This window comes from Rhinocladiella mackenziei, assembly GCF_000835555.1.
Source record: "Rhinocladiella mackenziei CBS 650.93 unplaced genomic scaffold supercont1.9, whole genome shotgun sequence".
NCBI lineage: Eukaryota > Fungi > Ascomycota > Eurotiomycetes > Chaetothyriales > Herpotrichiellaceae > Rhinocladiella > Rhinocladiella mackenziei.
The window spans coordinates 864073-880303 of NW_013550596.1; the positions used below are offsets into that span (position 1 = coordinate 864073).

A 16231-nucleotide genomic window follows, 5' to 3' on the forward strand; every position below is an offset into this window, starting at 1 on the left:
TTTAGGATACTCTTCGTCCAAGATGGTACTGGTTCCGATGGACCTTCGAACGGGTACCCTAGCGATTTCTGCCTTCCCATGCTCATCATTCTCCTCATCTGAAGGACGTCTCTGTTGTTTGTGCGGATCTGGGGCCTCACGCGGCTACACAGCCTCCTCGTCATTTTCCGATGCGAAGTAATTGGAAGGCTCACCTTCCAAGGATTTACCCACAGGTAGACCATCATGCGCTTCATCATTGTGAGCCACCATATCTTCTGCTGAGATTCCTACGTCTTGTATAGCATCACCAAAAAAAGAGATTGAGCATTGTCCTTAACAGCATTACTAAGGGCATGCGCAAGAGAAGTCTGTGATTCTCTGGTTTTAGGAGATCTGGACAAGATGTCTGAGCGATCATGTCGATTTTGTCCCTCTTGATTCTTCAAGGAACCACTCTCGACATGATTATTGGCAGAAACTTTTGACGAAACAGCTTGATGGTCGGGCCCTGAGAATCAAAATGAACAATTGATATCTTGCGGAGCTTTCTTTCGGAGACTGAAGGTATTGAATTTTCACTGAGACGATTCGCTCGGCGCCGGGGGGAAGCGTTATACCCGACGACAAGTTTCGGCGAGTATTGGTGTTAGGCGGGCAGCTTGTCTCGATCAGATGTATCGGTCATGTCCCGCAGATTCGCTTCAAAACGGGGGTTTGAAGCGAATAGGGCATGATCCAACTCTCCTTTGCTGAGCTGATATGCGTCCTCAGCGCACCCCTCAATATACTCGCCTTGTACGGCGCTATCGAACTCGTCTCTCCCCTCAGCTGCTCCGTTCCCAACATCTGACCCACCACTATCAGAATCTTCAACATATTTTGGGGGATGTGTAACACGTCTGGCTCGCGTCGAAGCTGCAGTCTTCTGTTTCGGCCTGTCGGGAGACCTCAGTGGCTCCGGTTTGTTCTTGCTCCTTTTGAGCCGATTTTCCCGGGAATTCGCTGCCTTTTGGTTCCAGTTTTCTTCTCAGAAGCATTGGTAATTGCTGGGACCGCCGATTGCTTAGATTTGACTGTTTTGGCCTTCTTTTTCGATCGATTCTGTTCTTCGTCAGCCGACGGAAGGTCAAATTCGTCGGCGGCAGCCACATCTTTGGATTTAGAGCTGGCGTCTTTCAAAGATCTTCGTTTAAGGCCAATTTTGGTTCGCGACTCAGGCCTCGAGGAATGACTATTTTCGTCTTGCTTAATTTCAGCCAGACTAGACATTTTCTTCCATTCTTGTTGATGCTGGTGGCTTACACATTGAGTGTTGCGAGTGACTCTGTCTTCTCTTGCAATATTCTGGGCCTTATCTACTTTCTGCGCTGAGCTGGTGACTGATGTAGGGGCGGGATCTGTGGTTGTCTTGCCCGTAGTCTTCGTACATGATGAATCAATCTTTGTTCGCTGAGAGGCAGACTGATTTGAAGTCGAGGGTAGGCGTGTACGGGTCGACTTTGTTGGAGTCGTCTGTGAGTGAAGCAATAGCCTGCGCTGTATCGTATGTTGCACCAGCTTCTCTGATCCATCCTCGCGATTCTTCTCTGCCAGCTTTGCCTTTGGCGGCCCAATTACATCCTTGGGATTCACGGTCTTTGAGTTCTTTTGCAAAGCACGCAGGCGTTCGACAAATTGACGACTATCCCGAGGCCTCTTCAATGATGGCGTATCCTCACCAGAGTCATCGTTCGATCCCAAGATTGAGAGCAGATTCTGCGGCAGGGTGCGGGAACTTTTCCTTTGCAGAGTTGGGGAAAAGGTATTGTGCAGTGGCGACGAGACTTCAGCGCTAGAAGTCTCCTTTCGGATTCGTTTCGATTTGGAAGAGATCATCGACTGGTCATCATCAGAATCCCAACTCACGTCGATAAGCGCCATAGAATGTTTCTTGGATTCCCTTAACCGAACGTCTTCCACTTTTGGATCGCTATCCATTGAATGTGATGTATCATTGTTTTGTTGTTCTCTGAGCAACCGGGAGAAAGCTTCTGCCGATTCCGCATCAAAGAACCCCAACGTGATGGTGTCAATAGCACTTTTGCTTCCGTTAACGGTTCTATAACCATCATTTCCGGGATAATGGATCTCGACAAGCGAAGATGATGCGGAGTCTGATTCCGGTGTGATGGAAGTGAAAGACATATCTTTCGTGATAGGTACAGAAATCAATATCGGAATATCCGATCTATTGGGGAGGAGAAAATTGACCTCGTTCGTAATCACTGCAATGAATTCGGATGAACTTTCCAAGTACGTGTCGCTTCCACAATCTAGCTGCCGTACTTTGAATATTTGTTCGGACCTATTTGACATTAGTTCACTGCTTTTCTGAATGGAGAAGTTGATCATACTTTCCGACGAAGGCTCGTGTAGGGTTAATCTCGTTCAAGTGGTTGATCAGTTTGTCTATCCATGTTGAATCGGCACTCGCCGCTACGGGGAAATCGTCTATCGTCCTCGGCGTGCTGCATACATTCCTGAAGAAATCTCGTTCGACTCCTCTTGAAAGTAGCTTTCGGACAATATCGGCCACCAAGACGCGAAGGAAGGAGCTCTCCTCTACCTCAAGAATATCAACCAAGAGGAAACTGAACATAGGTCAGCAAGGTAAGCTCGAGATGTTGGTACTCCTACCACTCGTCCAGTCGCGTGACGTGTTCTTCCGCGCCTTCGCTTAGATGAAGTATCAACGAGAGCAGTTGAGCAGCCTGTATGATATCAGCAACCCAAATATTCCACAGGAAGATCAAATACCCTCCAACGCAATTGGATATCCTTTTCGCGGCACACAAGATGGCGCAGGACACAAGGAGCCAATACTTTTCCTAGGTTGTCCATTCGTCCTTGCATCCTGTGTAGTGTGGCATTTTCCGCTTGAATTTGTAAGAGAGTTGGGTCGTCGAACCTGATTTCAGTTCTATACTGTCGTATTGTGTCCTATGATTGATGAGCACAGGTCTACCAGAAGAGTTTCACCTCGGACCATGAAGAGGTAGAGCAGTTTGTTTTGTATCGACGAGTGAGGGAAATCTAGCACAATCGACACAACTCCATTGAAAGCTTCAGGATCCAGGCGCAATATGTTCTTTGGACGGCCATTGTTGAGTATTTTCAACAGATCGCGAAGAGGAGAGCTTTCGGCAGGCAGAATCGGGTTTTGGAATAGCTTCTTGACCTCGTTTGGAATACTAATATAGTTGAACTCAGTCGTCTGCTTTAGAGTGTTCAAAGTGAATGCTTACCTCACCGGTCCCTTATGACGAAAGCTCTTCTCTAGGAATTTCACGAGATTTGAGAATGGTGCTCGAAAGGATCCTTGCTGGTCCTCAGAGACTTTTAGTGACGACATGGCTGCTCGAGGTATAGACTCAAGCGATCAAGGAACAGGGGTCGTCGTCGTGGGTTGTCTTGAGGATGAGTGAGTATGGTGCTGAGGAAGGAAGCCAGAGGCTGCATCCGACATTGCACGACTTGCCAAGGATTGCATTCAAACTGACGGCAGCCTGGCCTGCAACATGAACACCTAGAAAAGTTATCGTGGAAGAAGATGGTCTTGAAGAGATAAGGGTTGAAAGGGAGAGCAGTCAGATTCCAGTCATATTTCCAAGTAAAGTTCTTAAGTATCATCCTCATACTATCCGTTCCACAACGTTCACAGCGCCATATTTGTGGTGGACTTGCTCGATTAATGGTTCTTTCTCAGTAATGATGCAATCAGACTCATTTTCCTTACTATCACCAACAGTCCTTTCTCCATCCCCAAAGGTCTTCTTGAAGAAATCATCATAACTTGCCCAGCATGCAGTAAACATAGCACGCAGAAATGTGGCCAACCATTTCGGATAGGTTCCGTCCGGTCGAAGGAACATTCCTGCCCCACCGAATATAAAGAGGAGGAAAGGAGACCATATAGCCAAGAATATGAATGATCCCAGTCTCTGCTTTGTTGTTGTGAAGTGGTATGATCGAATTTGATGTAGAAATGCTTGATACTCGAGGGGAAGTGCATGCTCAGCTGCCCCATCAGTGATCAATTTTAGATATCTGGGACTGGGTTGAGCGTATGAGTGGTCTGGTCTGGACACATTTGTCGGAGCAAGCAGTGTATGGGCTTTGAACGGTTGGCCAGATGGTTTCCATGGTACGTCTTCTGTCGCGTCACCACTTAGTGCAAAGCAATCCACCAAAACATCTTGATAACCGGAGCCGCCTCCTTCGGTAGCAATAATGTGTATGTAGTCTTCTCTCGTCACTTCGTACACCACCCCCACAAGGCCTTTGGGCCAACGGTCTTTATGATAATCCTCCGTTCCCAGGTTACCAGAGCCATTTTCGGTTGCAGCAGCATTTCGATAGCGAACATTGCCAAAACATGGTTCAGAGTACGGAATTCCAGGTAAGTCGAAGGTCAAGGACAATGTAGGCACCACCACATTAACCTGCGATAACGGCTTTATGTTTCGTTTTCCACGAAATGTTTCTGCACTGAGATTGGAGCCGTATCCAAGGTATAGGACTGTATCCTGAGAACTGGCTTCTCGAACATGATTCCGTGGCGAGATTTGTCTTCGCTCGAGCGGTAGGTCGCTGAGAGATTGTTGCTGTCTTGCCAGGGAGGTCACTGGTATGCTATCGGTAAAGTGTGTTCTTCGGCCAGGGACGAGGTTCAGAGAGTAGAACCACTGCTGCAAACTGCACAGAACAGGCCCCGAGCTGTCCATGATGCACACGTTGCAGATGGGAAGAGATGAATCTATGAAACGGAGTCAATACCGTCGCGGTGGTGGTGGTGGTGGTAGTATGTTTTAACCGAAATGTGATCGGAACACGGATCGTCATTCGGCCGACTAACTGATTACCATGCATTGAGCCCGGAGAGCGTTGTCCGCCAATAGCAAGGTAGGAACCCATGTTCTAATCCCATGTAGCTATCAGGGTTCAGAAGTATCATAGAAAAAGCTAGGAGTACGCCACGGTCAAATCATTAACATCAAGCATTGCACTTATGTACACGGCCATGCTCTTAAAGACACCAATTTGTGTAGAGAGAGCATCCGATTGCTACCTCTTGCCCATATTTTGTCGGCAACATTCCCAACACTTGCTTTCAAATTAGAAAGAAAGACTCTTCTTGATTTCTGCAATGGCTTTTGCAGGGTTAAGACCCTTAGGACATGTCCGAGTGCAATTCAAAATAGTATGACATCTGTACAAGCTCATGCTGTTGTCCAAAACTGCCTTTCTTTCTGCCTTTCGCTCATCGCGAGAGTCGGCGAGCCAGCGGTAAGATTGAAGAAGGATTGCAGGTCCGAGATATTGATCACTGTTCCACCAATATGATGGGCATGACGTCGAGCAGCATGCGCACAAGATGCACTCGTAGAGACCATCCAATTTCTTCCGTTCAGCTGGTGACTGTCGATTTTCCTTGCCCTAAATATCATTAGCTTTTGCTTTGAGGCCCTTTTTTTTTTTTTTTATTTTTCAATTAAACCCACATCTGGTGACTTCGTGTCTCGTTGCAGGAATGGCTTGATAGATTTATATTGCTTGTAGAAGTAGGTCAAATCGGGCACCAGATCTTTAACAACGTAGGTGTGTGGCAAAGGATAAATTCGAGATTCCTTGGACGTGTCGGTTGGAATTCGGCCTATTGTGCTGTTAGTCAGGTATATAAAATCGCCACCAACTTGTGTATCGTACAGAGACAAGCTAGTGTGTTGACTCCGTCAATGTTCATGGCGCAGCTGCCACAGATGCCCTCTCGACAGCTTCGTCGGAAAGTGAGTGTCGGATCAACCTCATTTTTGATTCTGATCAACGCATCCAACATCATCGGGCCAGTCTTGTTCAAATCGAGGGTGTACGTTTGCATCCGAGGTTTGGAGGTCGGCTCGTCTGGGTTCCATCTGTAGATGTGAAAGGTCTTGATCTTTGCTTCCTTATCGGGCTTTGGCTCCTCTACCGTGCCCGTCTTAGGTGGAGCGGCGGGAGCTCGACTCGCCGATGTGTCCAATGTAGGGGTCTCGGTTACGGTGGCATAGGATCTCGCGGCAATGGAAGTGCGCAAGGCAGATCGGGAGGGCGCAACGAGGCGCGAAGCTGTACGAAGAGCTGCCATTGTGAGTCTCGGGAGCTAGAAAGTTGACAGCACTGTTTTCACAGGACGAGACAATGTTCAGGAAATGATGGAGTGGAGAGAAATTGATCGTCAAAGGACTCAGGTAGAGCGCAGCGGAGCAGGGTGGCGCTCAATGACGCTTTGAACCTCGGAACCAATCAGAGCAGACGCAAATAATACTACTAACTTTCGCCAAGGCCGGGCACCTTCCGATGCATTCTTCCGGCTGTTTTTCGAATATCAACTCATACCACTAGAGGTGCGTCAACAACGCTCCAGGAAACAGAACTTCCACTTTACCAAATTCAGGAAGCAAATTTGTTCAGGTGGCGATCACCATGAAGCATCAAGCATGCCAATTTGATGTCGCTGCCGTCTGACAAGACGACATCGGCAGCAGTGTCCATGAAGAAAGCTTCAAATTCCCAAAGTCTATTTCTCGTACATTCGAAGAAGATGACCTCTTGCTTGAATTGAAAAGACCGTGCCGGGCAGTTTAGCTTCTGCAGTATCCTGAACTGGCACATTCGATGTTGATTTGGCCCCGCTGATTTTCGATTTCAAGCTTCGCTTCCGAGGACCATTTTCTGCTTACCTCGCAGACCATGTTCAAGCCTCGTCTCAATGATTTGGGAAAGATGCTACAGTGGAGTCGAGATTTCAATCATCGTCAGACTTCGTCTCATGGTTTCTTCTCTGTCTACCCTGGGACGACCCGGAGCTTCCCACTTATCCCCGTATGACTTGAGCAAAATGTACTCGTAGTTCAGGAAACCGATAGTTTCTGTTCTTTCTGTCCGTGTTTTATTTGTGCAGGCGAGAAAGAAACGTCTGTAGTGGACGTAAAACAAACATTTAAGGAGGTGTATAGTTGTGGCGGCCTGAAGACCCAGTGTCAGCCGGTTGCATTGATAAGAATAGCTTGTCGGATATACTCATGGAAAGGGCCCTTCTTGGGAGTTCAACCAATTGTAATTGAGAAACCATTTAAGTTCCTGGACCAGATCATCTATTCAAGTCTAGGGGTACCTGAAAAAAATATGAACTGATGGTTGGTGGGTGCTCTTCGTATGTTATATCCGAGAATATATCCGGCCCTCAAAGAGCGAATATACAGAGTATTGAGATACCGTGAAGAGGCATGCAAAAGTATAAATCCAACATGTGAAACCAATTGTCCGCTCTCTGGTCGCGTATTCATTTTGTTCTTTCTGAAGTCCCCAAGAGATCCAAATCCACAGTCATCCGTTGAAGTGAACGTCAAATGGCAACAACAGCGCCAGTTTGGTTTATCACAGGGTCGAGCGCCGGTCTAGGGCTGGCTCTTACACGCCATGCACTCTCGAAAGGGCACAGAGTGATAGCTTCGTCACGAAACCCATCGAAGACGCCAGGCTTGGTTTCTGAAGTTGAAGCTCAGGGAGGGAAATGGCTTGGCCTAGACGCCAGCCAGTCTGAGGACGAAATCAAAGCAACCATGCAAAATGCAGAGTCAATCTTCGAGCGCATCGATATTCTCGTCAACAATGCGGCATATTGCGTTCTCGGTGCACTAGAGGACATCCCGGATGCCGAAACGGCGGCGCAAATGCAGGTCAATTTTGTTGGTCCATTGAGAATCATGCAAGCTGTTCTTCCGGGCATGAGGAAGCGGAGGTCAGGGGTCATTATGAATGTGTCTAGTACCCAGGGCATCTGTCCCGGTGTTGCGTGCGGGATATACGCAGCAAGCAAAGCCGCACTAGAGGCGATTTCAGAGTCCTGCAGCGTGGAAGTCGCTCAATTTGGTATCAGAATCTTGATCGTTGAGCCGGGTGCATACAGGACCAATTTTGCCAGCGTGGGCAAACGCATCGAACCCTCAGAAGAGTATGCAGCGGATCACGCCGTAGCACCGTGGTTGAGACGGGTCCAGACACTTCCTGAGATGGCGATGGGCGATCCGAATAAGGCAGCAAGTGTCATGTACGAAGCGGCCACTGGGGAGGGTGACGCTGGCTCGCTCATCAAGAATGAAAGGCTTCTCAGAGTCATCATCGGGCCAGATTGCTGGAAGATAGTGGATCGGAAAGTCAGCGATCTCAGGAGGACGGTCGATCTTCTCAAAGACGTCGCTGCGAGCACGAATCTATAAGGGCCAGGGATGAGACCGTTCAGCCATAACATCCACTCATTTGAAAACCTTCCACAGCAATTGTCATGACGTTCATTTCCCAATGTCGAAGGCGCTTGATGGGGGCAGAGGCCGGATCAGCATCAACGTAGTCCTGTTCCAATGTCAACTAACCGCTGACTCCATCGAGAGCGGCATTCCTTCTATTGGAGGCCTTGGGATGACGAGAGCAAGTCTTATGGAAAGTTGGATTATATATATAAAGGACGCTGACCTGTCGTCGACCGTGTTCATGTATTCTCCTCAAGTGTCTCTCAGATTCATAACTCAAAAGGATAGGAGATGCCACGACATATGGGAGTACGAGGCGCGCCCTCCATCTCCAGACGTCCACCGGAGCGGTGTAAGCCTCGGGCCCGAACCAGACGAGTCAGCCCGCAGCCTGACGATGTCTAGTGGAATGTCCAAACCGGTAACGCGGCCATGTAGTATCCGAACATGATTAAAAATTTTCCCCTCTCCTACGATTACTCCCAACCATTCCGATCCGGGCATGCAGCGCGAACGAGAGACGAAAGAACATGACTGTGTTGGTTGGGTTAGCGGTCGGGGTTTGAAGCCGTCATGCATAATGTCCGTCTGATGGTTGAAACAGCCTGGATATTGTGCTTCTGCCCCGATGGAGGCAATTCGCAATCCCGCATCCCTAGTTTGCTTTGTCCGGAAACCGCCGCCAACATGGTCTGATCGAAGTACATTTCCCCCGAAAACTCCAAGCCTTTTGGTGCAAATGGATTGCTAAGCTCAACCGTGTGGCGGTCCCCGTTGGATCACTTGCCGGGTGCATTCAAGCTTCGCCAGCGCCTTCGCCATTCGAGTACTCCATACTCATTGCCCCAATCTATTGCTCGCTAGGCTGGAAGAATCGGCTCACCAGGCCCGAATCCGTCCAATCGAGGAGTGGGCAATAAATTTCATTGTGTCCACATTCCGGTCTTTCACAGCGCCGACTAGCCTTCTCGAGAACAGATCCCACCCTTGTCCTTTGGCCACCTGCTTGTAAAGTCAATCCTTCCGTCACCGGCGCTGTCGATTCACGACTGTTCCTACATATTTACCCCTCTTCGCTCGTCCCGTCACTCATTATGGACCGCTCATCAGAATTTGGTGTCCCTCCCTGCGCGTCGATTGCGCAATAGACCCAAAGCCGAAGCCATGGCGCGTCCAGATGACGAGAAGGATCTCACACGCGCCATCAGCCAGACCAACGTTGAAGAAGAGGGCCTGGCAAAGGAAAATGAGGCCGTGCAATATCTGGAAGTCCCGAAAGACCTCAGAAGAACCGGGCGAGGAAGAAGCGAAGACAGCACACGACTGGAAAAAACCGAGTCCACGGCCACCGATTTTACGGATGCCAGCAATTCAGGCCCAGCCGATATACAAGCCAAAGAAAAGGCGCCATGGCATCGCAGACTAAACCCCCTCAGGCGAAATCCTCCACCAATACCGGAAGAGAGAACTGTCTGTCGGGAGTACGATGCAAGCTTCTTTAGCTTGTTAACCTTCCAATGGATGAATCCTCTAATGGCCACGGGATACAAGCGCCCAATTGAATTGAATGATATTTGGCTTGTAAATCCTGACCGAAGCTCCGGGACTATGATGGACTTGTTAATGGCCTCGTTCAAACGGCGGACTCAGCGAGGAGAACGAAATCCCCTGACATGGGCTCTCTTTGATACTTTCCGAGGTGAATTCTTGTTGGGCGCTGCCTGCGCTCTGTTTTCAGCCCTGCTTCAGGTCTTCTCGCCATTTACCACACGCTACCTCATCCAATTCGCTACGGATGCATGGGTCGCTGACAAAACGGGTGGCAAAGCTCCCAATATTGGTCATGGCATTGGTTTGGTGATCGGCATCACATTTATGCAAATTTGCCAGACCATGTCGACCAACCACTTCCTGTACCGTGGCATGGTGGTCGGGGGGGAATGTCGGGCGGTTCTGATCAATGCGATTTTTGAAAAATCCCTTGTGATCTCCGGAAGAGCTAAAGCAGGTGGGAAAGCCTTGAAGGACGAAGAAACGTTCAATGGTATCGCTGAAACGACGGAAGAGAAGCCTGCGAACCGACCATTCCTTGCTCGTTCCCTGTCAAAACGGCTCCATCCCAAGGGTGGGCCGAAGGTCACACCCGACAAGGCCGTCGGAGTTGCGGGAGATGGGACCGGATGGAATAACGGGAAGATTGTCAACTTGATGAGTGTTGACACCTACCGTATCGACCAAGCCTCGGGCATGTTTCATATCATTTGGACCTCACCCGTTCAGATCATTGTGGTGTTGGTCGTCCTTTGTGTCAACCTTGGCTACAGTGCTCTGTCCGGGTACGCTCTGCTCATCATCATGCTGCCTCTCCTAACCAAAGCCATCAAGTCTCTTTTCGCCAGAAGAAAGAAAATCAATAAAATTACCGATCAACGTGTCACGCTCACTCAGGAAATTCTGGGCTCGGTGCGGTTTGTCAAATTTTTTGGCTGGGAAACTAGCTTTCTGGACCGTCTGAAGGAACTTCGCAAGCGGGAAATCAGAGCCGTCCAAATATTGTTGTCAATCAGAAATGCCATCAATGCGGTCGCCATGTCGATGCCGGTGTTTGCGTCCATGCTAGCCTTCATCACCTATTCACTATCTGATCATGGGCTGTCTCCTGCTCGAGTTTTCTCATCCCTGGCTCTTTTCAACTCTCTCAGGATGCCACTTAATTTGCTGCCTTTGGTCCTGGGCCAAGTGACGGATGCCCAAACAGCACTGAACCGTATCCAGGAATTCCTGCTCAGTGAAGAACAACAAGAGGAGATCACCTGGGACGAGAACATGGAAAGTGGGGTGGAGGTTCAGCATGCCTCTTTCACTTGGGAGCGGACCGCTACCCGAGACAAGGAGAGGGCCGGCACATTCCAGACAAGGGGTGAACTCATGGCGGCGAGGAGAGCGGAAAAGGAGAGGAAGAAGGCTCAAAAGAAAGCAGAAAAGGCGGCAAAGAAGAATAAGAAATCACCAGCGGGTTCCAACGAAGATATCTCGAGTGAATCCACCGAAGCCGAGCCTTTCAAGTTGCACGATATGGATTTCACGGCGGGTCGAAACGAATTACTGGCCGTCATTGGAACCGTCGGTTCAGGTAAAACGTCTCTACTTGCTGCCCTTGCGGGAGATATGCGAAAGACGGGCGGCAAAGTCAAGATGGCATCTTCTCGTGCATTCTGTCCACAGTATGCCTGGATTCAAAACGCGACAGTCAAAGAGAATATTCTGTTTGGAAAGCCCTTCAATCCGAAGTGGTATAAAGAAGTGGTGGATGCCTGTGCCTTGAGACCCGACCTCGAGATTCTCCCCGCTGGAGATCAGACCGAGATCGGCGAACGAGGAATTACCCTTTCGGGCGGCCAGAAACAGCGGCTGAACATTGCTCGAGCAATTTATTTTGACGCCGACATTGTCCTTATGGACGATCCCCTCTCGGCCGTCGACGCTCACGTTGGACGGCACATCATGGACAAAGCTATTTGTGGCCTGATGAAGGACAAATGCAGGATCTTAGCTACTCATCAGCTTCATGTCCTCTCAAGATGCGATCGAATCATATGGATGGAAGACGGTCACATCCAAGCCATTGATACGTTCGACAACCTTATGAATACTAGCGTTGATTTTCAAAAATTGATGGCGACCACAGCTCAAGAGGATACTGCACTGGCAAAGGCCAAAAGCGCGGAAGACAACGACAAGAAACCCGAAAAGAAGAATAAAAAGGGCAAGCCAGCAGCACTGATGCAGCAGGAAGAACGCGCGGTCGAATCTGTGAGCTGGACCGTCTGGCGAGCTTACATCGGCGCGTCTGGGTCGTTCATTTTCTGGCCTCTGATCTTCATTGCGCTCGTCTTGTCGCAAGGATCCAATATTGTCACCAGCTTGTGGCTGAGTTGGTGGGTGAGCGATAAATTCGGTTTCTCCGAAGGGACCTACATTGGCGCATATGCCGCCCTCGGCCTCTCGCAGGCATTGCTTCTGTTTATGTTTTCCACCATCCTCTCGACGAGCGGAACCAATGCTAGTCGAGTTATGTTACAAAAAGCGATGACACGGGTATTACGCGCCCCAATGTCTTTCTTCGACACCACTCCGCTGGGCAGAATCACCAATCGGTTTTCAAAGGATGTCGACTCGATGGACAACAGTTTGACCGACGCCATGAGGATGTACTTCCTGACGCTAGCCATGATCTTATCGGTTTTTGCCCTTGTCATTGCCTACTTTCACTATTTTGCGGTCGCCCTTGGACCATTATTTATTTTATTTTTGTTTGCAGCAAGCTATTACCGCTCATCGGCACGAGAGATCAAAAGACACGAGGCAGTCCTTCGATCTACGGTTTTTGCACGATTTTCCGAGTCCATCTCCGGGGTGGCATCTATTCGGGCATATGGCCTCCAAACTTACTTTACAGCACGAGTTCGAGATGCGATTGACCAGATGGATTCAGCATATTTCTTGACATTTGCAAACCAACGGTGGCTGTCGACTCGACTTGACGCCATTGGAAATTTGCTGGTTTTTGTCACGGGCATCCTTGTGGTGACGGATCGCTTCAACGTTAATCCTAGCATAGCGGGGCTGGTTTTGTCATACATTTTGGCGATTGTCCAGATGATTCAGTTTACCGTGCGGCAGTTGGCTGAGGTGGAGAATAACATGAACGCAACCGAACGACTGCACTATTATGGCTCCGAGTTGGAACAAGAGGCGCCCTTGAAGGCTAGAGAAGTCCCCAAATCATGGCCCCAGACAGGAGCCATCACATTCAACAAGGTGGAAATGCGATATCGCCCGGAATTGCCCCTCGTTCTTCACGGGTTGGACTTCCATGTTTCGGGTGGGGAGAGAATTGGGATCGTGGGTCGGACAGGTGCTGGCAAGTCATCCGTCATGTCCGCACTTTTCCGCTTGACGGAGCTCTCCAGCGGGCAAATCTTGATTGACGACATTGATATTGCCACCGTCGGTCTGTACGATCTGCGATCACGTCTAGCGATCATTCCCCAGGATCCCACCCTATTCCGCGGAACGATACGATCGAATCTGGATCCGTTCAATGAACATTCCGATCTTGAGCTTTGGGCAGCACTCCGCAAGGCTGACCTTGTGGGAGAAGAGATGGCGACTGCGGAGAAGACCAGTCGACCTCACACCGCCGAAACGGTGGCAACATCAACGTCGAACGTGAATGCGCCAGCAGGACCCAGTCGTATCCATCTGGACAGTCTGGTGGAAGAAGAGGGATTGAATTTCTCACTTGGTCAAAGGCAGTTGATGGCCTTAGCTCGGGCGTTGGTTCGGAACTCGCAAATTATTGTCTGCGATGAGGCAACGTCGTCAGTCGATTTTGAAACGGATGAGAAGATTCAGCGGACGATGCGGACAGGGTTTGCAGGCAAGACGGTTCTTTGCATTGCGCATCGACTCAAGACCATCATCAGTTACGACCGGATTTGTGTGATGGACAAGGGCCGGATTGCGGAATTGGACACGCCCATCAACCTTTTTGAGGCGAATGGGATATTCCGCAGCATGTGCGACAAAAGTCATATCGTGCGGGAAGACTTTTTCCGAGAGTCATGAGAAACCTGTAATCGAGGAGGGGAAGGGGGTTGTAGCATGGTTCTCTTTCTCTTCAATAGAATATGTCATCAAAGACGGAAGCTAACAGGAGATACCCATGAAATAGTGTTTTAGAAGCTGGAAGAGTACAGTACCAGATCATCCTTGATCATGTGCCCTCTCTTGATTTGTGTGCGGGCCTAGTATATTTCGTAAAAAGATGGGTATCTCGGGTGATGATGACGAATGAGGAGGTGAGTGGAGCCGGAGCATATCTCAATCAGGGATAAACCCAGGAACAAGATCAAAAGGCCAGAAGCGAGGAGCACCCATGTCCTACGCGCGGAAAGGTCGATCTATCGCAGTGAAAACCCATTCTGGAGACCATGATTGACAGCTGGCACCAACTCCGAGGCCAGAATACGAATGTGAAAAAGGCCAATACCACACCTGTCAAGATGGACCGGGCCTGTAGACCATTCGCAAGCATACGGGGTCAAGATTTGAGGCTTGAGATGAGCGCAATACTTATCACTAGGCTATCACCCGTGGCTAGGAAGATCCCAGATATGCACCCATGCCGTTAATCTGTTTGACCAGTAAGTTGAGTCCTAATCAGCCTTCTGCCCCGTTAGTCTTGGGTGGCGCAGTTTGTTGCTCCTCTTTTTTCCACCTCCCCCCCGGTCGAGCCACAAAGCACAAGCGAACCAACGCGAATCAGGCTGTCAAATTGCAGGTCGAGAATCTGACCCAGTTTGATTGCATTTGATTCACTTGGATGGAGATTCATTGATTCAGCTGTCAACGCACCGGCAACCTGGCATCTTCCGGCACGGGAGGTCTTCATTACCACATCTGGAGAACATCTCTCTTTGCCACCCCCCCAAATAGACATGGGCTTGTCTCTCAACATACAACATCTGAATCTCAAATCCAACTCGCCGACGCCCCCTACTTCGACCTCTGGCTTGCAGTACGTGTCCCTTTTCTCACTCAGCGCCTCATACGCCATTGCCCTTGGTCTTGGTCTGGGGGGGCAAGAAAGAGACAACTTGAAATTTACAGCATCAAAAGCCAAGTCACCTGCTCTGCTACCGACCTCACACTCCCTCTGAAACCCTCCTATCCTCTCGAGAGCAACCACGATCCACGGCAACTTCAATTCTGCCAGTCGATCTGAACACAAAGCCAAGTCACTCCCGCCGTCTTTCGTCATCTCAAGACCACTTTCCAAAGTCTGATTCGCTTTGATTATGGACTCTTAGCTCTCATTCCTGGCCTTACGGCAATCATCTTGCGGTTTTTCTTCACTGCATTAGTTCTCCAAGGACTCATATCTTCTGCCCTCTCATCGTTTTTTGAATGGGCAATTAGCCACCCAGTAAACCACAGCCATGCAGAAAGTTGCCGAAGACACCGAGCTCACCGAGCAACAACCTCCCACCTCCACCGAGACCCCCAAGTCCGAGTTCGATCCGTGTTGTAATGCTAAAATCACTTCACCCTTCTACCTCTACAACCACGATTCTTCTCGACCATCCTTCGATGTAAAGAAGCCAGACCCGGTCCAGGTGGCTATACACGACGTCGAAGCCGGCACGGCCAACCTCTCACCCAGTATAACCCAGGAAAAGCGAGATGCTCAAAATGCAGTCGCCCACCGATTCAAATTCTGGAAGAGGGAGAAGCAATGCATGACAAAACCAAAACCAAGGGGATGCATGTGGTTGAAACAATTGCCTCCTCGACAGAGACTCATTGTCAAGCTTCTGATGGCATTGGTCATTATCGGTGCAATGGTGGGCATTGCTGTTGGTATCACTGCCAGCGTCCATGGTGGAGTCTACAAAAGCAATAATTCGACGACGCCAATTGGTTGACATGCCGGGAGATGTTTTGCTGAAAGATCAGGGATGTCCCATGGCCCAAACCGCTCAAAAGAGCTAGGTACTCGAATGAATGTAGGCCACACGAAGTCGGGGGTTCATGACAGACCAATCGGGGCGGGCACGGCGTCGTCGGGGATCCCAAGGGAAAGCAGTTGCTCGAGATAACGAAGGCGTTGCACCGTGGAGTACATGATGGTCTGTACAGCTTGTGAATTGATAGTGAATAACCCCCTGAAACGAACAATTGCAAAGAGATGTAACTCCTTGACCAACCAATTTGAATGCTCTTAAAGGGCACGCGGTCACGGGACTCGTTAGCGATAAGATAAGAACACGGTGAAAAATCTCGCCTGCGAAACTTGTCAGGGAACTTCATGCCGATTAATTCTGCCATTGGGGATCTCGACCAGCCTTTGCTTGAAT

At 49.4% G+C, this 16231-nt stretch overlaps 6 protein-coding genes across 6 annotated transcripts; 3 read left to right on the forward strand and 3 right to left on the reverse strand.

The window, feature by feature from the left end:
• Positions 1 to 930: 930 nt before the first annotated feature.
• Z518_10513 (uncharacterized protein) lies at positions 931 to 3373 on the reverse strand (the record flags this gene model as incomplete). The annotated part of the gene is made up of 6 exons (XM_013412056.1): positions 931 to 2326; positions 2376 to 2612; positions 2659 to 2732; positions 2779 to 2929; positions 2979 to 3212; positions 3267 to 3373. The coding sequence occupies 6 exons, from the start codon at positions 3371 to 3373 to the stop codon at positions 931 to 933; spliced, it is 2199 nt and encodes a 732-aa protein (XP_013267510.1).
• A 280-nt stretch (positions 3374 to 3653) lies between these two features.
• On the reverse strand, positions 3654 to 4745 carry Z518_10514 (uncharacterized protein; the record flags this gene model as incomplete). The annotated part of the gene is made up of 1 exon (XM_013412057.1): positions 3654 to 4745. The coding sequence occupies one exon, from the start codon at positions 4743 to 4745 to the stop codon at positions 3654 to 3656; it is 1092 nt and encodes a 363-aa protein (XP_013267511.1).
• Positions 4746 to 5136: 391 nt separating this feature from the next.
• Positions 5137 to 6145, reverse strand: Z518_10515 (succinate dehydrogenase [ubiquinone] iron-sulfur subunit, mitochondrial; the record flags this gene model as incomplete). Its single annotated transcript, XM_013412058.1, has 3 exons — positions 5137 to 5457; positions 5523 to 5674; positions 5728 to 6145. 3 exons carry the CDS (start codon positions 6143 to 6145, stop codon positions 5137 to 5139), a joined length of 891 nt encoding a protein of 296 aa, XP_013267512.1.
• A 1264-nt stretch (positions 6146 to 7409) lies between these two features.
• Z518_10516 (uncharacterized protein) lies at positions 7410 to 8279 on the forward strand (the record flags this gene model as incomplete). Its single annotated transcript, XM_013412059.1, has 1 exon — positions 7410 to 8279. The coding sequence occupies one exon, from the start codon at positions 7410 to 7412 to the stop codon at positions 8277 to 8279; it is 870 nt and encodes a 289-aa protein (XP_013267513.1).
• A 1194-nt stretch (positions 8280 to 9473) lies between these two features.
• Z518_10517 (uncharacterized protein) lies at positions 9474 to 13940 on the forward strand (the record flags this gene model as incomplete). Its single annotated transcript, XM_013412060.1, has 1 exon — positions 9474 to 13940. One exon carries the CDS (start codon positions 9474 to 9476, stop codon positions 13938 to 13940), a length of 4467 nt encoding a protein of 1488 aa, XP_013267514.1.
• Positions 13941 to 15313: 1373 nt separating this feature from the next.
• Z518_10518 (uncharacterized protein) lies at positions 15314 to 15799 on the forward strand (the record flags this gene model as incomplete). Its single annotated transcript, XM_013412061.1, has 1 exon — positions 15314 to 15799. One exon carries the CDS (start codon positions 15314 to 15316, stop codon positions 15797 to 15799), a length of 486 nt encoding a protein of 161 aa, XP_013267515.1.
• Between the last annotated feature and the right edge of the window lie 432 nt (positions 15800 to 16231).